The following is a 27,865-nucleotide window of genomic DNA, read 5'->3' on the forward strand; positions in this document are numbered from 1 at the left end:
AACAGACCAGTGTGTTGGTTGTATAACAAAGTGTTGTGGATACATTTCTGGTCAGCTTGGAACCTTCCCCGGTGTCTTATTTATATAACCAGACAACCAGAAATAATAAATATCTGTATGTACTGACTTCTGTGTGTTGAGGTCAGAAATTTATTTAGGAAGAAATATTGTTTTATGTTGGTTATTTTGGGGAAAAACAACAATTTCCAGTGATTCTGCAATCGTTCAACCAGTTAGTAAAACCACAGGAATATACAGAGATCGTCACCTCCATCCGTGGGACGTTCATACATTTTCCTTAAGTGTGTAATAATTTACTCCATGCATCCTCACCACTGAGGGTAATGCCGGCTCGGTGCACAGATAGTACTTTAGATTATCTTTTATTGTCACTTATTTTACAGTCTTCCACATCCTTTATTATTTCCCAGATGCTCTCGGCTGTTCTTCTCTGGTCTCAGAAGGATAATGTAGCATTTGGGAAGAAATATACAGATGAGAAGTCCAGCGCTGGAGGCCAGGATGGCGAATATCTGCACCGCCACGGTGTACTTACCGCTGGTGCTCAGATAGGCTGGGATGAAAGAGATCCAGACACTGCAGAAGACCAACATGCTGAATGTGATCAGTTTGGCCTCGTTGAAGCTTCCTGGAAGGTTCCTCGCCAGGAAAGCTGCTAAGAAACTTACCATGGCCAAGAATCCCATGAACCCCAATGTCATATAGAAAAATACTTTATGTCCCTCATTACACTCAATTATTATCTTATGGTTCTCTGACTCTGTGTTCAGCGTTGGGAAAGGGGGGGAGTTGTGAAGCCAAACAGAACAAATCCCAATCTGTAGAATGGAGCAAAGTCCTACAACATTACGTGGGATGGTAGGACCCAACCATCTCCTCAATGGGCTGTTCAGTCTGGTGGCTTTAAATGCCAGGATCACCATGATAGTCTTAGCCAGGACCAAGGAGATGCTGATGGAGAAAACCACACTGAAGAATGTCTGACGAAGAAGGCAACTTAAAGCGGATGGTCGACCGATGAACACCAGGCAGCAGAGGAAGCAGAGAATGAGAGTCACCAGCAGGATGTAGCTCAGCTCGCGGTTGGTGGCTTTGATGACCGGTGTATCTTTGAACCTAATAAATATCAGTAGGATGGAAAAAGCCAGGATAGAAAACACAGTCACCATTGATACCAGAATAACCCCCAGAGGCTCTTGATACGATAGAAACTCTATGATCTTCGGGATACATCTGTTTCGTTCTTCATTCGACCACTGATGATCTGGGCATCTCAGGCACTCAACTGAATCTAAACAACAATGTGTTATTTTATAAGTTCAATGTATCATAAGGTTTTAAGGTTGTTCAAATTCCCTATTTAAGACAGAGAAATACATGTAAGATGATCACAAGTCCTGGACAATGTGAGTCAGCGAGATTCATTTACGATGACAGAAACTGCAAAATTCTGTCTCTCTTGTCTACAAGCTGTGCACCTACACGGTGCATTCATTTGTTTCCTGCTGATTGAGATGGAATTATAATTCTATTTACTTGTCCTGTGTCCCTGCGCTCTGATGTAAAGTCTGGTCTAGACTGCTCCTTTCTATGTCTCATCCCTCTCATTACATCAACTTTCCCAAAGTTATTCCCCATATCTCTGTCCACTTGTCTGACCCTTATTCTAATTTTTTTTAAGTTCTATATTTAATTTTTCACTTTGTTTAAACCTTGGTAAAAGAAATAAGCATGATAGATAATATCAAATTACTTACCCCAGGGCATACACCTGAGCCCAAACATTTTTAAACCTTAATCTAGCGGGTCTGAGACTTGAAGAATGCGGGAAGTTCAGGATCCTTCACGTGATCATTCAGTTGCAATTTTTAATTTTGGATTTGCAGCAGCTAATAAAACATTAAGGAGTCTAATGTCTCGGTGGTATCTAAGATCTATTGTACTATCACCTCCAGAGTAGGAGAAGACTATAATGTCACAGCCCCTCCAACACAAAGGACAGTTCCATAGGGGGAGTGTAAATCTATCTATCCATCCCTCCCATATCTATTTGTCTATCTATCTATCTATCTATCTATCTATCCATCCCTCCCATATCTATCTATTTGTCTATCTATCTATCTATCTATCTATCTATCCATCCCTCTCATATCTATCTATCCCATTTCTATCTATCTATCTACCTATCTATCCCATATCTATCATATATATCTATCTATCCCATATCTATCATATCTATCATATCTATCCCATATCTATCTATTATCTCATATCTATCTATCAATCTATCCCATATCTATCTATCTATCTCATATCTATCAATCTATCTATCTCATATCTATCAATCTATCTATCTCATATCTATCTATCAATCTATCTCATATCTATCAATCTATCTATCTCATATCTATCTATCATATCTATCTATCAATCTATCTCATATCTATCTATCTATCTATCTATCAATCTATCTCATATCTATCTATCTATCTATCTCATATCTATCTATCAATCTATCTCATATCTATCTATCAATCTATCTCATATCTATCTATCAATCTATCTCATATCTATCTATCAATCTATCCCATATCTATCCCATATCTATCTATCTCATATCTATCAATCTATATCTCATATCTATCAATCTATCTATCTCATATCTATCAATCTATCTCATATCTATCAATCTATCTATCTCATATCTATCTATCTCATATCTATCTATCAATCTATCTCATATCTATCTCATATCTATCAATCTATCTCATATCTATCAATCTATCTCATATCTATCCCATATCTATCTATCCCATATCTATCTATCTATCCCAAATCTATCTATCTCTATCCCATATCTATCTATCAATCTATCCCATATCCATCTCATATCCATCTCATATCCATCCCATATCCATCTCATATCCATCTCATATCCATCCCATATCCATCCCATATCCATCCCTCCATCCCATATCCATCCATCCCTCCCTCCATCCATCCCTCTATCCATCTATCCATCCCTCTATCCATCCATCCCTCCATCCATCCCATATCCATCCATCCATCCCTCTATCCCTCTATCCATCCCTCCATCCATCCCATATCCATCCATCCATCCCTCTATCCCTCTATCCATCCATCCCTCCATCCATCCCATATCCATCCATCCATCCCTCCATCCCATATCCATCCATCCCTCCCTCCATCCATCCCTCTATCTATCTATCCAAACCTCTACCCATCCCTCTATCCATCCCTCCATCCATCCATCCATCCCTCCATCCATCCCATATCCATCCCATATCCATCCATCCATCCATCCCTCTATCCATCCATCCATCCATCCCTCCATCCCATATCCATCCATCCCTCCCTCCATCCATCCCTCTATCTATCCATCCCTCCATCCATCCCTCCATCCATCCCTCCATCCATCCATCCCTCCATCCATCCCATATCCATCCCATATCCATCCCATATCCATCCATCCATCCATCCATCCATCCATCCATTCCTCCATCCATCCCATATCCATCCCTCCATCCATCCATCCCATATCCATCCATCCATATTTTCTTACATCTCTCCATGTAGCTTCATGTAATTTCTCGGGGAACAGTTTCTAAATACTCATATTGGCATCATTTATTACTATAGGTGGGTTGTGGTTATGTTTTATATGTCAGTGTTACTCTTTACACTATGAAGCTGTGATATACTCTTATTACACCTGGGTGTGCAGACTGCTCTCTACTGAACATCCCGTATAACCCAGACACATCTGTCTGCCCCCTGTTATATACAAGTCAGGGTCCTGCTTCAGCGCTGTCCACTGACCCTTCTCTCTCCTTATAATGTTAGTGTGAACAATACGCTATTTTAGACTTTAACAAAAAATTGGGAAAACCTGGCTCCTCCACCGAGGGGCGCTGTGCCGCCATGTTATATCCCCCCAGCTTCTCCTCGTAACATATAACATTGCACCAGTTCCAGTCCTCCTCAAATCTATCAGGGTTTATTATAAATAAGCTGATTATTCCAACAATAATACATGTTTCACATGTAATCGTGCTAGGACCATACTAAGTAATCCACCCCACCTGTACTGTGAGATATCTCCCCCGCAGAACACGGCACACAGTGGAAGCAGCACGGAGGGAGGCCTTGTATGGTCACTCTCCGAAATCCGGGGACACAGCTCTTACTACACACTGACTGCGGGACCTATGGGAAGACGAAGGATGGGATTGTAGGATTCCATTTACAACTTATTAAAACTGATGTAAAAATACATACAAAATGTAAAAATATATTTAAAAATATTTAAACTTTAAATAAAGGTTCTATTCAAACGAAGCATTTTTTCAATAATGTTCTTTTTGACATCACCATCCTCAGACAACAGAACAAGTATTGCGGCGTAGGGCGGGAAGTTATGGCTGGCAATGTCTGGTGGAACGGAAGCCCATTGACGCACAGGGCGAATCTATAAAAAGCCCTAATCTGGCAAAGACTAATAGTCTTCACCGGTGCTCGGGCTTTTAATCTTTTGATAAATCGCCTCCTAAATCTGGGTGTAATTTGACGTAACACCAGTTTTAGGACACATGTTATCATTTTGACTGCAGGGGACTTAAAAATGACTTTACACGTGTGTGAATATGGAGATAAGTACATTTATCAACACTTTATATCTAGCTCCATTTTTGTGAATCTGGCCCCGGTTATCTATCGTTGCAGGGAAGAGAGTTTTCTGACATATTTTTCGGTGCAGATCTGACCGTTTATACAATGACATCATACGTAACCCTTCCCACTAGCAAGTTTAGATGGATAAATCATTTGGCTCAGATGGCAATCACCCTTACAGAAGGCATTCACCCTTGTGGTCTAAGGGAGTTAAGTTGATCATTTATAGTCACTGTACATCATTATATACTCCCTCATTGTAGAGTCTGTACCACATGACTAGTGTATTATTATTGGTGATTGCTGAAATACTGTCCCACATAATAAATCCGTACATAAGATGAGTGTTCTGAAGGGGTTGAGATAAGATACATGCCGTAAGGATATAAAACTGAGGGCCATCTGTTGACCATCGTTTATATAAAGAGACTGGAAGAGAATCTGTACAATGATGACTACTAGATAGTGTACTGTGTGAGCAGATTTACTACCAACGTCATTGAAAGTAGGTAGAGTCCTATCACCAGGATATTTTATACATTCATGCCTTATTATCTACCTTACACAAATACAGAGGAAGGAATGAAAAAGTAGTGTTACAGTCAACATTAATCCTGTCTGGGACCTGCTACCTTCACAAGATGCGTCCCTCCCATAATTTACAGAGGTTTGGCATCAATGTATAACCTATGTTCTAGAACAGGATGGAACAAAATTGGGACAGCTTGGTGGGAACTGCTCTCTGCAGGCAAGTCAGTGGAGACAACTCATTAGGGATAGCTCAGTGGGCACAGCTTGGTTGTGACAGAGATAACTCAGAGACCAACAGCTTGGTGGAGACAGCTTGGTGGGGAGACAGTTGGTGGGGATAGCTCAGTGGAGACAGTTGGTAGGGATAGCTCAGTGGAGACAGCTTGGTGTGGAGACAGCTTGGTGGGGAGACAGTTGGTGGAGACAGCTTGGTGGGGAGACAGTTGGTGGGGATAGCTCAGTGGAGACAGCTTGGTGGGGAGACAGTTGGTGGGGATAGCACAGTGGAGACAGCTTGGTGGGGAGACAGTTGGTGGGGACAGCTGGTGGAGACAGCTTGGTGGGGAGACAGTTGGTGGGGATAGCTCAGTGGAGACAGCTTGGTGGGGAGACAGTTGGTGGGGATAGCTCAGTGGAGACAGCTTGGTGGGGAGACAGTTGGTGGGGATAGCTCAGTGGAGACAGCTTGGTGGGGAGACAGTTGGTGGGGATAGCTGGTGGAGACAGCTTGGTGGGGAGACAGCTTGGTGGGGAGACAGTTGGTGGGGATAGCTCAGTGGAGACAGCTTGGTGGGGAGACAGTTGGTGGGGAGACAGTTGGTGGGGATAGCTGGTGGAGACAGCTTGGTGGGGAGACAGCTTGGTGGGGAGACAGTTGGTGGGGATAGCTCAGTGGAGACAGCTTGGTGGGGAGACAGCTTGGTGGGGAGACAGCTTGGTGGGGATAGCTCAGTGGAGACAGCTTGGTGGGGAGACAGCTTTGTGGGGAGACAGTTGGTGGGGAGACAGTTGGTGGGGAGACAGTTGGTGGGGATAGCTGGTGGAGACAGCTTGGTGGGAGACAGCTTGGTGGGGAGACAGCTTGGTGGGGAGACAGCTTGGTGGGGAGACAGTTGGTGGGGATAGCTCAGTGGAGACAGCTTGGTGGGGAGACAGTTGGTGGGGAGACAGCTTGGTGGGGAGACAGCTTGGTGGGGAGACAGTTGGTGGGGACAGCTGGTGGAGACAGCTTGGTGGGGAGACAGCTGGTGGAGACAGTTGGTGGGGATAGCTCAGTGGAGACAGCTTGGTGGGGAGACAGTTGGTGGGGAGACAGCTTGGTGGGGAGACAGTTGGTGGGGAGACAGCTTGGTGGGGAGACAGTTGGTGGGGAGACAGTTGGTGGGGAGACAGTTGGTGGGGAGACAGTTGGTGGGGACAGCTGGTGGAGACAGCTTGGTGGGGAGACAGCTGGTGGAGACAGTTGGTGGGGACAGCTGGTGGAGACAGCTTGGTGGGGAGACAGTTGGTGGGGAGACAGTTGGTGGGGAGACAGTTGGTGGAGACAGCTTGGTGGGGAGACAGCTGGTGGAGACAGTTGGTGGGGATAGCTCAGTGGAGACAGCTTGGTGGGGAGACAGTTGGTGGGGAGACAGCTTGGTGGGGAGACAGTTGGTGGGGAGACAGCTTGGTGGGGAGACAGCTTGGTGGGGAGACAGCTTGGTGGGGAGACAGTTGGTGGGGAGACAGTTGGTGGGGAGACAGTTGGTGGGGACAGCTGGTGGAGACAGCTTGGTGGGGAGACAGCTGGTGGAGACAGTTGGTGGGGACAGCTGGTGGAGACAGCTTGGTGGGGAGACAGTTGGTGGGGAGACAGTTGGTGGGGACAGCTGGTGGAGACAGCTTGGTGGGGAGACAGCTGGTGGGGATAGCTCAGTGGAGACAGCTTGGTGGGGAGACAGTTGGTGGGGAGACAGCTTGGTGGGGAGACAGTTGGTGGGGAGACAGCTTGGTGGGGAGACAGCTTGGTGGGGAGACAGTTGGTGGGGAGACAGCTTGGTGGGGAGACAGCTTGGTGGGGAGACAGCTTGGTGGGGAGACAGTTGGTGGGGAGACAGTTGGTGGGGAGACAGTTGGTGGAGACAGCTTGGTGGGCAGACAGTTGGTGGGGACAGCTGGTGGAGACAGCTTGGTGGGGAGACAGCTGGTGGAGACAGCTGGTGGAGCCAGCTTGGTGGGGAGACAGCTGGTGGGGATAGCTCAGTGGAGACAGCTTGGTGGGGAGACAGTTGGTGGAGACAGCTCAGTGGAGACTAGTGATGGGAAATCTAGTTCATTTTGAAGATTAGTTCATTCTGATCTAGTTCACACAAAAGATTAGTTCATTTCACTCATTTGAGTCAGTAGTTCATTCAGTTCATTTAGCTCTGTTAGTTCAGTGAGACCACTCGCTCTGGAACACTGCTGAGAGAATATGTCATTATTTTTAATATTTTAAAAAGCGCAATCACTTATACAGAAACTAGTAGTGACATGTTGAGCTCTCCATTTTCATTATTATTTTTTATTTCCATAATATGCAAATGAAAAAGACTGTCACGGGCACTAGGAGTCTTTACCCAGGGATCACCAGATGGTAGGCTTACCAGAGCAATGTAGATGGTAATAGGGTACTCTGGTAGCTGGGTGATCACGGAACATGAAATGATGGCCGATGAGATGCTCAGGAAAGTCTATGACTAGCAACACTGGTAATAATGAGGTAATGATACACAAGGAACTGTATGGACAAGGACACGTGAAGGTAGTCAGTGGTCTGCGATAGCAAGTTGTACCACTGCTATAGTGAGGAGGAATGTCCAACAGAAACAAGGAGGTGATGAGAGTCAGCGGTCTGCGGGTAGCAAGTTGTACCGCTGTCTGGGTGAAGGAATGGAATCCAAGTGGAGGTATCCAGGTAGTCAGTGGTCTGCGGTAGCAAGTTGTACCACTGCTATGTGAGAGGATAATGGAACAGGTGATACCGGAAACAGGGATCAGTGGTCTGACATCAGCAAGTTGTACCACTGCATATATATGTGAGGAGGTGCACGGGGGAAGACTGCAACACAGGATATACACAGGCACCTTATACACGATCCACAGTAATATGCACAATATAGGTATATATATGTAAATGACTGATCAGGTCTGCAATCTAGAAAGTCTCTTGAAGTAGTCCAGCACAATGATAACACAGTCAATGATGGCAATAGACTCAGCGGATAGCGGACTCCAGAGAGAACCAAACACAGTCCAGCAAGATATGCAATACACAGCACAGTCAATGAGAAGAATGCATACCGTGGTTCAGCAGTAGCAGTCAGATGGGATTGCAGCGGTACCTGAGCGGCTGGAGACCGACTGGATAGGAAGTCCCTGGATAGGAGAAGCAGCGGTCTAGCAGGTGCAGCGCACAGGTGAGTAGACCGACAGGGACACGAATCCACAGGAGTCAGCAACACGTGGAACTGGACTCATAGGAAACCCAGGAGAATGGAGATGATCCAGCAGAGGGTAGTAGAAGAGATACAAATCCAATGCTGACAGGAGGGTAGAGGCCAGTGGAACACGTGAAGGCGTGGAGAGTGGATCAGCAGGAGATGGACGATAGCGCTGACCACAGCGGCAGGACTCAGCGGCACACGGAGGTAACCAGTAGCAACCACAGGAACCAACAGCGATGGGAAACAGGAGTGCAGCGCAGGGCAGGAGCTGTAGATCACGAAGTGTAGCAGATGGTAATGAAAAGCGGCAGTCTCGAGGAAGTCACAGCAAAGATGAGATGAGAGTGTAGTGCACGGAGGCAGCGGATAGTAATCAGCTGGCAGTCACGATGTTGAACACAGGCGAGTTGCAAGCAGGAGACTGTAGTGCACAGAGGCAGCGGATAGTAGTCAGCTGGCAGTCACGATGTTGAACACAGGCGAGTTGCAAGCAGGAGACTGTAGTGCACAGAGGCAGCGGATAGTAGTCAGCTGGCAGTCACGATGTTGAACACAGGCGAGTTGCAAGCAGGAGACTGTAGTGCACGGAGGCAGCGGATAGAAATCAGCAAACAGACTTGATGAGAAGCAGGTGAGTGAGGTAAAAGCTGGAGTGCACGGAGGCAGCGGATAGCAATGAGCAAACAGTCACATTGATATAAAATAACGTTGAAGTGGTGTAGAAGACTGTAGTGCACGGAGGCAGCGGATAGGAATCAGCAAACAGTCATGATGATACAGTTGATGGTAGAAGTGGTATGGAACCACAGAAGTAGAAGTGGTTTGGAAACCACAGGAATCAGCAGCGCTGAATACACGAGTAATACAGGAACACCTTCAGAGACTCATGAGGAATGAGACTCCAAGATCAGGCAACGTGGTAGTGACCACAGGTGCTTAATATAGGGAGGTTGCCTGATCTGCCAATTAAGTTAAAGGGGTATACACTGAAGTATAGAAAAGGGCTGCGCATGCGCAGACCCTCAGGATGGTGGACGGCCACGGTTCCTAAATGTCCGGGAAGAGGCACTCACGGTCCGGTGAGTGACAGTACCCCCCCTTTTAAAGGTGGGCACAGAACGCCTGGAACCGGGCTTGTCCGGATTTTTGGAGTAAAACTTCTTCAAAAGGGCAGGAGCATTAAGATCTTCAGCTTTGATCCAAGAGCGCTCCTCAGGACCAAAGCCCTTCCAATGAACGAGGAAGTGGAGGACTCCTCGCGAAATTTTTGCATCTAGTACCTCGGTAATCTCAAAATCCTCCTCCTGATGGACTTGAACTGGCTGCGGAGCTGAGGGAGGAGTTGAAAAACGGTTGATAATAAGAGGTTTGAGCAAAGATACATGGAAGGCATTAGAAATCCGAAGACTCTTAGGAAGAAGGAGTTTCACACATACTGGATTGATAACTTGAATGATCCTATATGGACCAATAAAACGAGGGGCGAATTTCATGGATGGAACCTTCAAACGAATATTTTTTGTGGATAACCAGACACGATCTCCAATTTTTTGTGGTGGAATAGCCCGCCTCTTCTTATCAGCGAAAGATTTATATTTGACAGATGTCTTCTTCAAACAGGTTCTAACCTGAGACCAGATATTTTTAAAGGTCTGACAAACAGTTTCCACCGCAGGAACTTGGGTGGGCGGGAGGGCAGGAAATTCCGGAAAAGACGGATGGTGACCGTGAACCACCAGCACTTGGCTTTTTGAAGATGACTCCTGAGATCCATCTTCAACGTCCGATGACGTCATGAACGCCCGATGAGGAGGAAGGCGTTCAGACTGAACTTTATCACCCAGATCCGTAGATGAAGGATCTTGTGGAGGAGGACCTGGTGGAATAGACGAATGCTGTCTTTCGAATGAAACCACTTGGGAGAGACAACGATGATGACATTCAGTTCCCCAAGATGTAACTCGAGGAGTGCGCCAGTCAATCTGGGGAGAGTGACACTGAAGCCATGGAAGGCCTAAGACAATCGGACTTGTCGTAACAGGAAGGATCAAAAACGATATTTCTTCATGATGCAGGGCACCAATCTGAAGGGTTACTGGAGACGTACTCTGGGTGATGAGACCGTTGATGAGACGTGATCCATCTATAGCCGTCACAGTAATGGGTGTTTTTAAGGTAATCACTGGTAGAGACCATTGATTTACTAATGATTTGGAAATAAAATTTCCTGCTGCTCCGGAATCAATCAATGCCTGTGACTCAAAGGTTTTGGTAGCAAAGGAAATAGTCACATCAAAAGCGCAGACTTTAGATTTCATAGACGATGGAGAGGACTGCAGGAACCCTAACCTTATCTCCCCAGTATTGGTTAGAGCCCGGCATCTCCTGGGACAAGAATTGAGCATATGCGTAGAATCGGCACAATAGATACAAAGTCTATTCTTTATTCTTCGGTCCCTCTCCTCTAAAGTTAATTTGGAGCGACCTATCTCCATGGGTATCACCGGAGATGAAGCTGGGTGAAATTGAGGATTTGAGAGAAGAGGTGTTTTAACCGAAGTTGATTTCTCAGGTTCTCTTTCACGAAACCTCAGGTCTACACGATGGCAAAGAGAGATCAAATCTTCTAAAGAGGAGGGTAGTTCTTGTGAAGTCAGTGCGTTTTTAATTTTATCGGAAAGCCCCTGCCAGAAGGCGGCAATTAATGCTTCAGTGTTCCACTGAAGTTCAGAGGCTAAGATCCTAAATTGAATGACGTACTGAGCCACAGTGCGAGATCCTTGGCGAAGACGGAGAATGCTGGATGCAGCGGAAATAACACGACCTGGTTCATCGAATACACTTCGGAACGTGGAAATAAATTCGGCACTATCCTGTAACAATGGATCGTTTCTTTCCCACAGAGGGGAAGCCCAAGCCAGGGCTTGTCCTGAAAACAATGAAATAAGATAGGCCACTCTGGAACGATGGGTAGAAAAATTTTGAGGTTGGAGCTCAAAATGAACTGAGCATTGAGTAAGAAAACCCCTACAGGTTTTGGGGTCTCCATCATATTTTGACGGAGTAGGCAGGTGTAGCGTGGAAGCAGTAGACACCTGGGATGGCACAGGGGAAGAAGATGACGACACGGAAGGATCAACAGTGGCTGCTACCTTTGGCACAGAAGTTACTTGGGCGACTAAAGTCTGATAACATTGCAGCAACTGTTGTTGACGAACATCTTGTTGTTCCATACGGGTAACCAGATATTGCAGCATCTCTTTGGCGGTAGGTTCCACATCTGGGTCTGTCATGGCCTGATCTTACTGTCACGGGCACTAGGAGTCTTTACCCAGGGATCACCAGATGGTAGGCTTACCAGAGCAATGTAGATGGTAATAGGGTACTCTGGTAGCTGGGTGATCACGGAACATGAAATGATGGCCGATGAGATGCTCAGGAAAGTCTATGACTAGCAACACTGGTAATAATGAGGTAATGATACACAAGGAACTGTATGGACAAGGACACGTGAAGGTAGTCAGTGGTCTGCGATAGCAAGTTGTACCACTGCTATAGTGAGGAGGAATGTCCAACAGAAACAAGGAGGTGATGAGAGTCAGCGGTCTGCGGGTAGCAAGTTGTACCGCTGTCTGGGTGAAGGAATGGAATCCAAGTGGAGGTATCCAGGTAGTCAGTGGTCTGCGGTAGCAAGTTGTACCACTGCTATGTGAGAGGATAATGGAACAGGTGATACCGGAAACAGGGATCAGTGGTCTGACATCAGCAAGTTGTACCACTGCATATATATGTGAGGAGGTGCACGGGGGAAGACTGCAACACAGGATATACACAGGCACCTTATACACGATCCACAGTAATATGCACAATATAGGTATATATATGTAAATGACTGATCAGGTCTGCAATCTAGAAAGTCTCTTGAAGTAGTCCAGCACAATGATAACACAGTCAATGATGGCAATAGACTCAGCGGATAGCGGACTCCAGAGAGAACCAAACACAGTCCAGCAAGATATGCAATACACAGCACAGTCAATGAGAAGAATGCATACCGTGGTTCAGCAGTAGCAGTCAGATGGGATTGCAGCGGTACCTGAGCGGCTGGAGACCGACTGGATAGGAAGTCCCTGGATAGGAGAAGCAGCGGTCTAGCAGGTGCAGCGCACAGGTGAGTAGACCGACAGGGACACGAATCCACAGGAGTCAGCAACACGTGGAACTGGACTCATAGGAAACCCAGGAGAATGGAGATGATCCAGCAGAGGGTAGTAGAAGAGATACAAATCCAATGCTGACAGGAGGGTAGAGGCCAGTGGAACACGTGAAGGCGTGGAGAGTGGATCAGCAGGAGATGGACGATAGCGCTGACCACAGCGGCAGGACTCAGCGGCACACGGAGGTAACCAGTAGCAACCACAGGAACCAACAGCGATGGGAAACAGGAGTGCAGCGCAGGGCAGGAGCTGTAGATCACGAAGTGTAGCAGATGGTAATGAAAAGCGGCAGTCTCGAGGAAGTCACAGCAAAGATGAGATGAGAGTGTAGTGCACGGAGGCAGCGGATAGTAATCAGCTGGCAGTCACGATGTTGAACACAGGCGAGTTGCAAGCAGGAGACTGTAGTGCACAGAGGCAGCGGATAGTAGTCAGCTGGCAGTCACGATGTTGAACACAGGCGAGTTGCAAGCAGGAGACTGTAGTGCACAGAGGCAGCGGATAGTAGTCAGCTGGCAGTCACGATGTTGAACACAGGCGAGTTGCAAGCAGGAGACTGTAGTGCACGGAGGCAGCGGATAGAAATCAGCAAACAGACTTGATGAGAAGCAGGTGAGTGAGGTAAAAGCTGGAGTGCACGGAGGCAGCGGATAGCAATGAGCAAACAGTCACATTGATATAAAATAACGTTGAAGTGGTGTAGAAGACTGTAGTGCACGGAGGCAGCGGATAGGAATCAGCAAACAGTCATGATGATACAGTTGATGGTAGAAGTGGTATGGAACCACAGAAGTAGAAGTGGTTTGGAAACCACAGGAATCAGCAGCGCTGAATACACGAGTAATACAGGAACACCTTCAGAGACTCATGAGGAATGAGACTCCAAGATCAGGCAACGTGGTAGTGACCACAGGTGCTTAATATAGGGAGGTTGCCTGATCTGCCAATTAAGTTAAAGGGGTATACACTGAAGTATAGAAAAGGGCTGCGCATGCGCAGACCCTCAGGATGGTGGACGGCCACGGTTCCTAAATGTCCGGGAAGAGGCACTCACGGTCCGGTGAGTGACAAAGACCCAAATTCAGAGTATTATAAAGTGTCACTTTTTTGCTGTTAAAATTGAGATAAGTGCAATCAGGATATAGGGGAGATGTGTCAAACCTTAGGGGATAATTTTTACTGCTGTAAAAAGACCCAAAATAGGCATCACGTAACTAGGGGCGGGGACAAAATGGCGCAATTCACGAAACCCACCCCCTACGCCCATACCCCGCTCCAGGAACTCCCAGACGTAACCAACATAATGTTGGCAATTATGACTAATCAGCTTCTGTCATTTATCTAGCAAAGTCTATAAAATGACAGAAACTGATTAGTTGCTATGGGCAACGCTTCCACTTTATCTCTCTTACTTCTCCCCTCTATATATGGTGGAGTAAACAGAACTACAGTATATAGCATGCAGCACTCAGCAGTGCAGTGTGTCCTGAGCTGACAGGGAAGGGAATGTATCCTGTGACTCATGAGCTAAATGGTCTGAATGATTGAAATGATTCGGAGAGTGAAATGATTCGGAGAGTGAAATGAGTCGGAGAGTGAAATGAGTCGGAGAGTGAAATGAGTCGGAGAGTGAAATGAGTCGGAGAGTGAAATGAGTCAGAGAGTGAAATGATTCGGAGAGTGGAAAGATTCAGAGAGTGAAACGATTCGGAGACTCGTATGAGCCAGCGAGTGAAATCAACTAGATGAACTAGTTAACTCCTGATCCAGGAGAGTGACGCATAACTCATAGCTCAGTGATCAGCTCCAGAGTCCCACACAATGTCTGAGCACAGCAGCGCCACCTTTGGCAGTTTAGAGGTACTGACTCAAGAGTATTAAATGAGAGAGCTGAATAGAAACAAAAGAGCCAGTGTGAGTGAGACGGTGAGTGCGGCTGCTGGAGCTGCTCGGCTTTATCTCTAACTCCTCCCACTTGTTTTACTTCCTGGTGAACTAATCTTTGCCAGAGCTGTGAACTAAATGATTTAGTTCACTTTGAAGATTAGTTCATTTGAACTAATCATTCGTGAACTACCCATCACTAGTGGAGACAACTCATTGGGGACAGCTCAGTGGGAACAGCTTGGTTGTGACAGAGACATCTCAGAGACCGACAGTTCGGTGGGGACAGCTTGGCGGGGACAACTCTGGGGATAGCTCAGTGGAGACAACTCAGTTGGGATAGCTTGGTGGAGACAACTAGTTGGGGACAGTTGTCTTCAGTAGAATCACTGGAGGATCCATTTAGCACCAGATTGGGCTTCACTTTGTGTACTAAATGAGCATGGTATTGGCGGATCAGTATTTGGTTTGTCTGTATTGGTCTAATTTATTCTGCTTTTCCATTGGGGAATGTTGTGAGTTATTATATTATTAAATGTAACCCATAAGAACCAGTCCAACATATGCTTTGATTTTCTTTACTTCTACAAGAGAGAGAGGCTATATTTCCCCATGTATCCCACAATCTGTGCACATTCCCCTCACCTGGGTAAACTGATCATTCCACAAAATGTAACTGGTGTTGATGAGGATCATGTGATCTGACGCAGCCCCGGGGTTAAACGATCCCACCGTTACCATCTGGAAGTTCCCGTTCAGAACCTGAATGGTCGCAATGTCATACGCAGCAGAAACGTCTCCGTTAGCATCGAAAGTGATTGTGTCCTTGGACTGAGCCCAGAAAGGGGTTTTCTTAAGAGAGTGCAAGACCTGTAGGAAGTTATAAATAAAATGGTAAGTACTCCTAGTCATGAGAGTCCAGCACTGCATTTATACAGCTAATGAAACATTTATTAGTGGTTAATGATTTCCTTGGACGTGGGCTGCCTCATATTTGGGAGAATGATTGGAGAAAGATGACTGGAAGATAAAGGACTGTGGGGTATATTTACTAAACTGTGGGTTCGAAAAAGTGGAGCTGTTGCCTATAGCAATCAGATTCTAGCTGTCATTCTGTAGAATGTGCTAAATAAATGATAACTAGGGGCCTGATTCATTAAGGATCTTAAATGAAGAGGTATCTAATTTCAGTCTCCTGGACAAAACCATGTTACAATGCAAGGGGTGCAAATTAGTATTCTGTTTAGCACATAAGTTAAATACTGACTGTTTTTTATGTAGCGCACAAATACTTGATAGCTTATTTGTACACTGAAATTTAAGGTTGATATTTGTGTGCTATATGAAAAACAGTCAGTATTTAACTTATGTGCAAAACAGAAAACTAGTTTGCACCCCTTGCATTGTAACATGGTTTTGTCCAGGAGACTGAAATAAGATACCTCTTCATTTAAGATCCTTAATGAATCAGGCCCTAGAATCTGATTGGTTGCTATAGGCAACATCATCACTTTTTGAAAACCGCAGTTTAGTAAATATACCCCTATGTCTTTAGAGATGATACCTGGTGGTGGGAGAACAGTCACAAAGGGCTTTGTGGGTAAATAGATGGCAGTTAATATGTGGAAAAAAGACATAAGATGAGTTGGAGCCTCTCCAGATGCATCCAGCTTTGCATATGTGCCAGGTTTAAGTCAGATGTACGGACACCCAGATACACAGAACCCAACCGGGTCATAGATAAGTTTTTAAACATTGGTTTTGATAAAACCTCTATAACACCGCAGGTATAATCTTCATTTTCATGCACAAATGAAAGTAACAAAAAATTAAATAGAAAATATACCCACAAAATCCTATAATATATGCAGAATAAGTGAAGACAGCACCTATCAGCTTCAGAGGTGAATCCATATTCAGCCAATCAGAAGCAGCTAGTGCTGGTGACCGTCATAGTCACCAGCGTGTATGTGCGCCAGCCCACATGGAGATATTGGCATATCTCCATGCGGGTCTACCTCCATGCCCGTAGTACCTGCAAGCGATATGGCTACGGATTGGCATATCTGTGTCTCCATGCGGGTCTGTCTTAGTGCCCAGTTCCCTGTTAGACGGAGTACAGTTTCTGTACTCGGTCTGGGTTTCCATGCCACTTTCCTCTCCTGTTCTGCTTCTTCAAGAGTAAGGAGGTGCAAGGACCAGACCGGCAAACGGGCCTTAAGAGACTTAATTAGTATGTAGACTTTGGGGTCAATTACAAAGGTTTGTCTAACTAACTTTTTGTACAATGTACAATACAAGGGGTTGTAGTTGGGAATTAAAGTCCACGACGATACTAAAGGGTTCTTTACTGTAAGGTCAGGCCCTCCCATTAGGCAAGGTTAGGCACTTGCCTAGGGCGCCGGGCTCTGGAGGGCGCCACAGAATGGTAAATTACTTTAAAACTGTGCGGCGACCGCTGACCATACCTGTCACGGCCGCCGCACAGCATTCAGATGCACGGGGAGGGGGGAAGAGGCTATTGCTCACCACCGCCGCCTCTCTGCTCCGTCTCCTCCCCTCCACTCACTAGTGTCAGTGAGTGGAGGGGAGGAGACGGAGCAGAGAGGCGGCGGTGGTGAGACAAGGTAAGGAAAGACGGGGTGAGGAGGGAGGAGGGCGCAGATTTTTGCGGGGGGTGGGTGGTCAGCGCTGATTTTTGCGTGGGGGGGGGCGCCGATTTCGTAAAAATGCCTAGGGCGCCATGGACCCTAGCACTGGCCCTGTGTAAGGTTGGTCAAGCTGTAGAATGCCGGAGCCCCTGAGGTGGTGACTGGATGCGTTTCTTACAAGAAATAGTATCTGTAGCTCTATTGTGTAAGTTATTATGGGGGCGACTGATCCAGGGAATTCATCTCATCACCGTTTTTTAATTCATGACTATGAGGATAACTTGGCACCTGTCACACTGGTAGTTTTCTTTTGCCTTCCTCTGAATTACTTATGAAGGGTTGGACTCAGTGAGCCCTCGTCTCTCGGGAATGCCGCCTCCGCAGTGTAGAAGAGTGTGGGGGGTGGGCAAAGAGGCAGGAAAATCACATTATAGTCCAACCCCCGAAAACTCGTGTTCCACCTTGTTCAATAAAATAAATGTTTTTGTTACCTCCTAAAAATTGGTTGGATTACCTTTATTTATGTAATACATTTTATTACATGTTTAGCTTTTTTTGTGTATTATAGGTTTAAATATAATGGTGACACCTGTGCACGAAAGTGCAACATTAAAGCCCAACATCTGTTCCATGGATGAGACCTGAAGTTTTATACAGGTCCCGTCCTATACATGCTCCAATTCATGCTCTTTGCACCACAATTAATGCCCTTAACCTACTTCCTCCACTCTATCTCATTCCCACAATCTTGCTCTGCAATCTTGCTCTGCATAAGGTAATCTAATGTCTACACTGCTGCTGTATCTGTTCCCTTACTTTGCACCCTAATTGCATCCATCTCCTACCCTCTGCAAGTGCCACCTTCTTTCTCCACACACCCACACACACCTGTGAGATGCATGGCGATACCTAAACTACTTTTGTACAGCACAGAGGACATTTAGTGCCTACTGGGTTTCCTCGTGTGTAGATATGAGGTGGAGCCTTGCAGGGCACCGGGTGGCTCAGGTCAGGACACTCTATCATTAACATTGACTTAACAAGATTGTTACCTGCCAGGGTTGGATTCTGCTGACATTGCTACAAGCCCAATGCCCTCTGTCTGAGTGGCACCCGAGCAGGCTGTGCAGGGCATGTGCATAGGCGTATACAGCCAGGTAGGCATGGTAGGTGTAGCTCAGGTCATACATCTCAAATAATGAAGGGATCAGCTTCTTCAGGTCTTCTTCTCCTGTGCACAATGTCTCCATAGACCCAGAATCTGTGATATTATCCATGTTTCCATCTGACCACGTGCAGTTAAATGCAATTTCCCAGAAGGGCCTTATAAAGGGGAATGTAGTGTTAAAGGAAGGGCGTAGGTTCCGTAGAAAGGTCTCGAAGCCGGGCATTGCTCCTGTGTTAGGCATTAGACCTATGGTACCATTAAGAACCTTCCAAGCCTTTCTGGAGAAGAGACCTGGTGTAAATGCAAAGGATGCTGAAGATATCAAAATTTTCCCAGTCACACCCTCATCAAACATGGCATCAAGCAGAGCTCTCACGTGGGCCTCGGTGCTGTGGAGAATAATCACATTGACGGAGCTTTCTTTTATAACGCCCACCACCCTCAGGACCTGTCTCTTTGTGTAGCTCAGGTGGATCTTCTCTGAAAAAGCCACGCACCTTCCACTTTTCTCTATCTCTGCCCTGATGGCCTGTCCACCCTGCTGTCCTACATCGTTATCTACCACCAGCATCCCCACCCAAGTCCACCCAAACTGGCCGATGAGCCGAGTGAGAGCGACGTTCTGAAACGTGTTACTGGGCACTGTGCGCAGGAACGACGGGAAGTCCACTTTGTTGCTCAAGGATGACGAGGATGCCCCGTGACTGATCTGAAAGGAAATATTATAATGACTATTAAAATGCACCCATCACCATAAATTAACAAATTAATGTTGTATATAAAATTCATAAATATCCTGTTTTTTTGTATGTCACAAAAGTGCTTATTGTCACCCTGCTGGAATGTAGGACGCGCTGATTTTAAGACTCTTAAGATTCTAGTTGGCATTTTGTAGAATGCACTAAATAAATGATAACTAGTATATGATTGGTTGCTATAGGCAACATCTCCACTTTTTCAAACTTGCAGTTTAGTAAATATACCCCTAAATGTCTTACTGCCAAAAGAAAACAAATTGTCTGCTGTCTCTTCTCTTGTGTCCAGAATAGTCACTAAATAATCAGGGATTACAGCGCAGGATCCTCTATACCCCCCCCTTCCACCTGTACCTAGAAGTGCTCTGATTATATATAGACAACATCCAATCAGCTGCTCGTACAGCTACTCACCGAGATTACAGCTGTCATCCTGCGACTGTATATGATTGGACACTAATCTATTTAGTAAATGGATCACTTCCAGGTAAGGAATGAGGATTGTTAAATTGTGTCAATAAGAAATTTTTTGCAGTAATAAAAAAAACAAAAAACCGTCAGCCTGGATCGCTGCAACTGGATCCCACTGAGCAATTTTGTGGAATGACAGACATAGTTTGTGATTTAACACCACGTCTCCAGTTTAGGATCTCATACTCCAATGTACATTAACCCAAATTTAACATCATTTTTACACAATTCTCTTAAAATGTACACCGAAGTGAATAAATAAAAATGAAGATTAATTACAGTTTAAATAGATTTCTGTGATCATCGTTATCCAGATTATTGTTGAAATTTTTTTCTTTTTTGCCTCAAAATTGCTTTATTAAAAAACCCTTTTTTGAAAAAAGGATAATTTACTAACATTTTGAGGAGGGAATTTTACAATAGAACTGATTAACATACTAGTAATAACGTAATATAATTTGATTATTTCACTGTACACTTGTCTACACCCTAGTTTATTTTATGAGGATTATTAGATGTCACAGTGGTGGTACCTGCGGATAGTGGTGGACCCCCAGGATCCTGGCCATGGGAACAGATAGAGCCGACACCATATCGCCAACAATACCAATCATAGCAGAGGACGTGTGGCAGTCATATTGTGGAATGGGGTTTCCAGCCCCAGATAGCAGGGACAGAGCCCCCCCGATGGCACGGACTTCGGACACACAAGAGTGGAGAAGACTGAAGCCAAGAGTGACATTAGGCAGCAGGTCCGGAGACTTGTTAATTTCCTCCATGGCAAACATGAAGCCTAGAACATCTCGGTAATAGCGGATGTGAAACCTACAAAAGATACCGAGAGGACAGACGTATGAATTGTCATGTATGTAATTATATCTCTAATTCTTCACATCAAATTAAGTTCTCATTAATACTATATTCATCCTTTCCCCAATAACTTAACTTTCTGGATAACTATTTACCTCTGAAATAATATCTCTATCACAGTTTCACACTTACTCTGTGACTGCTCCTTACCTCTGGAATCCTCTGCCTGGGAACTATCTATCATCATATATCATCCTCACCTCACCCTCAACTTCAAATCTCTCACCAACTCTCTCCTTTCATATCTATCTGATCTCATTGTGTCATACGTCCCTCTCACTCTCTGCAATCTACATCTCTCCTCCTCTCTGGTAACCACCTCTCACTCCTCTCTCCAAGACTTCTCCCGTGCTGCTCCCCTCTTAAAGATCTCCCCACCCCACCTGCCTGACCAGACAACCCTCTTCATTACTATCCTACCTACACCTGATTCATCTACATCTCTCCTCCTCTCTGGTAACCACCTCTCACTCCTCTCTCCAAGACTTCTCCCGTGCTGCTCCCCTCTTAAAGATCTCCCCACCCCACCTGCCTGACCAGACAACCCTCTTCATCACTATCCTACCTACACCTGATTCATCTACATCTCTCCTCCTCTCTGGTAACCACCTCTCACTCCTCTCTCCAAGACTTCTCCCGTGCTGCTCCCCTCTTAAAGATCTCCCTACCCCACCTGCCTGACCAGACAACCCTCTTCATCACTATCCTACCTACACCTGATTCATCTACATCTCTCCTCCTCTCTGGTAACCACCTCTCACTCCTCTCTCCAAGACTTCTCCCGTGCTGCTCCCCTCTTAAAGATCTCCCCACCCCACCTGCCTGACCAGACAACCCTCTTCATCACTATCCTACCTACACCTGATTCATCTACATCTCTCCTCCTCTCTGGTAACCATCTCTCACTCCTCTCTCCAAGACTTCTCCCGTGCTGCTCCCCTCTTAAAGATCTCCCCACCCCACCTGCCTGACCAGACAACCCTCTTCATCACTATCCTACCTACACCTGATTCATCTACATCTCTCCTCCTCTCTGGTAACCACCTCTCAGTCCTCTCTCCAAGACTTCTCCCGTGCTGCTCCCCTCTTAAAGATCTCCCCACCCCACCTGCCTGACCAGACAACCCTCTTCATCACTATCCTACCTACACCTGATTCATCTACATCTCTTCTCCTCTCTGGTAACCACCTCTCACTCCTCTCTCCAAGACTTCTCCCGTGCTGCTCCCCTCTTAAAGATCTCCCCACCCCACCTGCCTGACCAGACAACCCTCTTCATCACTATCCTACCTACACCTGATTCATCTACATCTCTCCTCCTCTCTGGTAACCACCTCTCACTCCTCTCTCCAAGGCTTCTCCTGTGCTGCTCCCCTCTTAAAGATCTCCCCACCCCACCTGCCTGACCAGACAACCCTCTTCATCACTATCCTACCTACACCTGATTCATCTACATCTCTCCTTCTCTCTGGTAACCACCTCTCACTCCTCTCTCCAAGACTTCTCCCGTGCTGCTCCCCTCTTAAAGATCTCCCCACCCCACCTGCCTGACCAGACAACCCTCTTCATCACTATCCTACCTACACCTGATTCATCTACATCTCTCCTCCTCTCTGGTAACCACCTCTCACTCCTCTCTCCAAGACTTCTCCCGTGCTGCTCCCCTCTTAAAGATCTCCCTACCCCACCTGCCTGACCAGACAACCCTCTTCATCACTATCCTACCTACACCTGATTCATCTACATCTCTCCTCCTCTCTGGTAACCACCTCTCACTCCTCTCTCCAAGACTTCTCCCGTGCTGCTCCCCTCTTAAAGATCTCCCCACCCCACCTGCCTGACCAGACAACCCTCTTCATCACTATCCTACCTACACCTGATTCATCTACATCTCTCCTCCTCTCTGGTAACCATCTCTCACTCCTCTCTCCAAGACTTCTCCCGTGCTGCTCCCCTCTTAAAGATCTCCCCACCCCACCTGCCTGACCAGACAACCCTCTTCATCACTATCCTACCTACACCTGATTCATCTACATCTCTCCTCCTCTCTGGTAACCACCTCTCAGTCCTCTCTCCAAGACTTCTCCCGTGCTGCTCCCCTCTTAAAGATCTCCCCACCCCACCTGCCTGACCAGACAACCCTCTTCATCACTATCCTACCTACACCTGATTCATCTACATCTCTTCTCCTCTCTGGTAACCACCTCTCACTCCTCTCTCCAAGACTTCTCCCGTGCTGCTCCCCTCTTAAAGATCTCCCCACCCCACCTGCCTGACCAGACAACCCTCTTCATCACTATCCTACCTACACCTGATTCATCTACATCTCTCCTCCTCTCTGGTAACCACCTCTCACTCCTCTCTCCAAGGCTTCTCCTGTGCTGCTCCCCTCTTAGAGATCTCCCCACCCCACCTGCCTGACCAGACAACCCTCTTCATCACTATCCTACCTACACCTGATTCATCTACATCTCTCCTCCTCTCTAGTAACCACCTCTCACTCCTCTCTCCAAGATTTCTCCCGTGCTGCTCCCCTCTTAAAGATCTCCCTACCTCACCTGCCTGACCAGACAACCCTCTTCATCACTATCCTACCTACACCTGATTCTACCGCCTCTACATGTTACGCAGGCTCTATGACCACTGTGAGTCCTACTCGCTCCTATTGTCTCAGCATTGCTGTGACCTGGTCCAATTTGAATTGTTCCCCCCGGCACCAGGAGGGTTAAATCTCAGTGCCACAGGGGTTAAACCCCAGCGCTAGGGGATGTAAAAATGCATTAAAGGGAATGTTTATTAATTTAAATGTATATATTTAATGTACGGGCACTGTGGAGCCGGTTAGTAACTATCGTGCAGCGTTGTAAAGGATGAGTCCCGGCGCTGGGAGTGTAAATACATTTATTTTCATATTGGCCATGTGAGATAAATTAACACAGGCAAAATTAAGCGGTTCCAGGTGCTGGTGAAGCAGCCTAGTTTAGGTCTTTGCATATCATGGATGATCTCTGTCCGCTGCAGGCTGTAGAGTAGGGTCCTCCATGGAGAGGGTTCAGCTATGCTGAGGGAGAAGATGGTCAGAAGGTTGGAGGAGGCTGAAGCATGTTTAGGAAAGATATGAAAGGACCTGCGCTTGTTATGGGTAGATATATTAAATTATTACTAATTGAAAGGAAAGATGTTGGCCCAGCTCAACAGTGTTTTTAACTGTCCACTTAACAAAGGAGATGGTTTGGACTGGTACCAACTTATAGAACATAAATAGGTATTGGTATATTTACGGCTGAGGGGGTATTTAGGGAATCGTGATCACACCATGATAACATTGGACTTAAGTTTCAAAAAAATGTTTGATAAGGGAGCCACAAAAACTATGGATTTTGAAATGGCAAAATGTAATCAGCTCAAAAAAGCATTGACATTTGTAGACTGTGCTGTTAACTAAAAGGACAGAGCTTTACAAAATATTTTAAATAAATGTTGTTGCAAGTACATACTGCAAAAAGAGCATTTCAATTGTTAAAACTAGAAGGGACCAAAAACCAATTATCGAAATATATAGTAAAATATGTGGAAAGAAAAAGACGTTAGCAAAGCTTGAAGCTGAAAATCAGTTTGAAAAGATAAAAATTCTACTCGAAAAACTTTTTTATGTACATAAAGAGCAAGAAAATGAAAACTGATAATATTGGGACAGTAGGAGAAAATAAAATAGGAGAACAGTTTCTAGAAGAAGAGAGAGTTGACCTTTGATATATGTTTTCCATCTATATTCACAAAGGAAAAATGGTCTAACATAGGAGGAGGTGCTGTTACCTTAAAACAAGATTGAGGCAGATAAATCACCTGGCACAAATGGCATCCACCCTTGTGTGCTAAAGGAACTAAGTTCAGTAATTGAGCGACCAGAATTTCTTACATTTTTTAGGTCCACTCATAGCCAGGTCAGTTCCACAAGATTTTCAGAGAGCAGTTACCTGGAAAGTACCTGTAAATTATAGAAAAATACAGGTAGCCCAGAGACCGAGCCCAAGGTACTCCACAATGGGGCCGACATGGGGCAGATTCCCCTCTGCCCCCAGACCAGCCTGTCCCTGAATACAAATCTATAAAGATCTGTGTATCAACAACTATTTTCTATTCATGTTTTTTAGGTATTCAGCCTCTGAAATAGAGACAGTTCCAGTCTAATTAATTGTGCCTCTTCTCTTGTGGTATTCAGTGTTAGTCTAATGGGTCCTAAAAAGAAAAATGTCTAGTCCTAATATTAATAATCTGCACAGCAAGTGCCTGTGTTGAGTAGGGCTCAGAGAGATGGAGATCTTCCCAGAGCTGGAATAAATAATTCATGGTCTGATGATGACAGGAGCCAGTTGAAAAAATTGCTTTGCCGAAAATCAGTGCAGCTGGTCTGGTACAAATGCAGACACATTCTCCAAGTCGCTCTGTGTTTTTAAGCGAGCTGTTCCTTACTAGTTCCCATCTATAAAGGGAAGACATTGTACATTGCTGGGATTTATATGATTTTTATCTACTTCTCTACGTGTACAGGTTTTTAAATATTTCAATTAATGAAAAGGGAAAAGTCCTGCCCCACGGAAGCCTCTGTCTTTGTTTTATTCCAAATGTTTCTGTCCTATGGGGATCAGGTAAATTTGAAGAGGAGCTGCAGAAATCATGTTCATCTTGGTGCCTTATGAATGCAGCTAAGGAACGGTGCTGAAGATTTGGACTTTTGTAAGAAGTTTAGAAAACTTTTATCTCTTTTGTACTTTGAATTCCAAATTATAGGTGAATAGCGCACTGTTATTTTATATGAAAATAATCATTCCAATTTTTATTGTTAAAAAATAAATACAGAATGATTTTTATTTCAGTTAATTTTGGTTACATATCATTCAATATATTATTATTATTATTATTATTATTATTATTATTACTTTCCAATCCACGCCCAATGAATTATCAGAGAATAATTAATCCAAATATTATATTTTATTAGATCTTAAAGATCTATATATACTTTATGAAATATTAGTAAATATTGACTAATACTAAGCTACAACCTCCAAATGAACACTATATAACTATAAGACACTGAACTCACAGTGAGCAATATATGTTCTTTTAAATATTCTGGAAAAAGCGTCCTCAGTGTAAAAATTCAGAGAACTTTTCATTAACCATCTTGTCCCCCCTCCCAGAGTCAGAGTCTTTGTTTATTTTCCTTTTATTTTCAACCCACTTAATTTATTCTGTGACATTCAGTGAAATGTTTGGAATTATGTGAGTTTCCAAATTTCTTATAATATTTCATCAATGTTCCAAGAACCTTGCTTTAAGTTTTCGTTTTGTACAGCTTACGCACTGATACATGGCTTTAAACTGTTGGCTAGTAAAGGGTAAATAGTTTTAGGTATCCAACTCCTTCACAAAAGTCATTTCATTGTCTGTGGATGAAACGGTGAGACCCTAAATAATTGGATGGAATTTTGGCGATATTGATAAATGAATTCAAAATGAAGTGTGTTGTTGTTAAAGTGAATAACAAAACTAGATGTTGAGTGAATATCCCCCTTCCAATTATGTAACACATGTTTAAGATAATGGCCATAGAAGACCGGATTTACACCACATGGTCAATTCCAAACATAGGACTCTTCAAAGAGACCATAATAACTGGGTGCATATCTGGTCCCCATGGCCGTCCCGTGAGCCTGTAAATAATAGTTATGTTGTAATATCATTGTATCCAGTCCAGAATAAGGTCTCTCAAAATGCATCTGTTTAAATATTATTTTACAGCCTCGAATCCCATGCTTTGTTGTTTGTATATATCACCATTATTATTATTATTATTATCATCGTATATTTATAAGGTGCCACAGTGCTCCACAACACCATACAGTAGAGAAAACAGGACATACATAAAAGAAGGTCATACATAAAACAGGGAAATACAAGGTAGAAAAAATAAATGCAGACATGAAAACAAAGGGTATGAAGGACCCTGCTCATTAGACAGCTTACATTGTAGGTGGAAGAGGACACAGATGAAACAAGAGGAGCGAGGGTGGCTCAGAGTTGAGATTGGGATAACTGTGAGGGTGCATTAGTGTGAATAGAATCATCAGGGATAAGGTCACCTCTAAAAAAGAGATGGGTTTTTAGAGAGCGTCTAAAGATTTGAAGGCTGTGGGAAAGTCTGATTGCGCGTGGTAAGGAATTCCATAAGTGGGGAGCAGCACGGGAGAAGTCTTGTGGATGGGAGTGAGAGGTGGTTATCAGAGACGAGACAAGGCACCGGTCAGTTTTCCTTTTAGAAACCATTATCCTAAAACCAAATGCTGCTAGAGAAGAGACACAATTAATGATACTGGAACTTTCTAAATATCTGAGGCTAAACACCTAAAAGACACATGAAGGAAAAATACACACTGGGTTTTATAATTAAAGTATTCAGCCCGGTTGCACTGAACAGCAGATTTTCAATAAAGTTTCTTGTTCCTAGTGGAATAAATAAAATTAACCTATCAAGTATTTTATTTTCATAATGTTCAGCTTGATTGTAATTCCATTTAGTTTTTCTTACTTACTGTGTGACATTCATGGTTTATATGAGGTCTTAGCCATGTGACTGTAGATGGATCTCACAGGGTCCATGAAAGTCAAATTATGCTACTATAGTGCAGCTGCGAGTGGGACGGCCTGGTTACATACACTCATCCTCACTGCTATGTGGTCATGTCTAGAATAGGTTCCTGTTGATATGTACAGAACGCACCCTATCGTTATTATTATGGTAAATATTAAATTCTTCAAGAATCGCCTTTCAGTTCCGATGTGCATTCTTTAGTTACAGACTCAGACTAGTAATTATTATTATCAGATGACGCTTGCTAAGGGGGCATTGGTTTCATTTAATCCTATGATAGACTCAATTAAATCCTTTTGCAGAACAATGAATTAAAGTGAGAGGATTCTAAAGCCACGACCACCGGGATCTGTTATTTCTCACTTACCCCTTACAGGGAAACGGCCTAGGTGTGTCCTGGAAGTCCAGTTGTTGGAAATCATATCCAGAGTAGACCAGAAATAGTCCCCCTATGAGGAGATCTCCAGGTTGGGTGAAAGGATCCAT

General features: G+C 44.8%; 1 protein-coding gene across 1 annotated transcript; it reads right to left on the reverse strand.

The window, feature by feature from the left end:
- Positions 1-398: 398 nt before the first annotated feature.
- On the reverse strand, positions 399-27,865 carry LOC142142548 (extracellular calcium-sensing receptor-like). Its single transcript, XM_075200426.1, has 6 exons — positions 27,747-27,865; positions 20,388-20,679; positions 18,513-19,337; positions 15,455-15,679; positions 4,125-4,248; positions 399-1,312 (listed from the first exon to the last, which is right to left on the reverse strand). The coding sequence occupies exons 1-6, from the start codon at positions 27,863-27,865 to the stop codon at positions 399-401; spliced, it is 2,499 nt and encodes an 832-aa protein (XP_075056527.1).

The sequence above is a fragment of the Mixophyes fleayi genome, chromosome 3 (assembly GCF_038048845.1).
Source record: "Mixophyes fleayi isolate aMixFle1 chromosome 3, aMixFle1.hap1, whole genome shotgun sequence".
NCBI classification, from domain to species: Eukaryota; Metazoa; Chordata; class Amphibia; order Anura; family Limnodynastidae; genus Mixophyes; species Mixophyes fleayi.

Coding starts and splice junctions, on each gene's coding strand:
- LOC142142548 (XM_075200426.1), bottom strand. CDS start 27,865: ATGGATCCTTTCACCCAACCTGGAGATCTCCTCATAGGGGGACTATTT. Junction 20,680..27,746: donor AGGCCGTTTCCCTGTAAGGG/GTAAGTGAGAAA, acceptor TATCTTTTGTAG/GTTTCACATCCGCTATTACC. Junction 4,249..15,454: donor GGAATGATCAGTTTACCCAG/GTGAGGGGAATG, acceptor GTCTTCCCATAG/GTCCCGCAGTCAGTGTGTAG.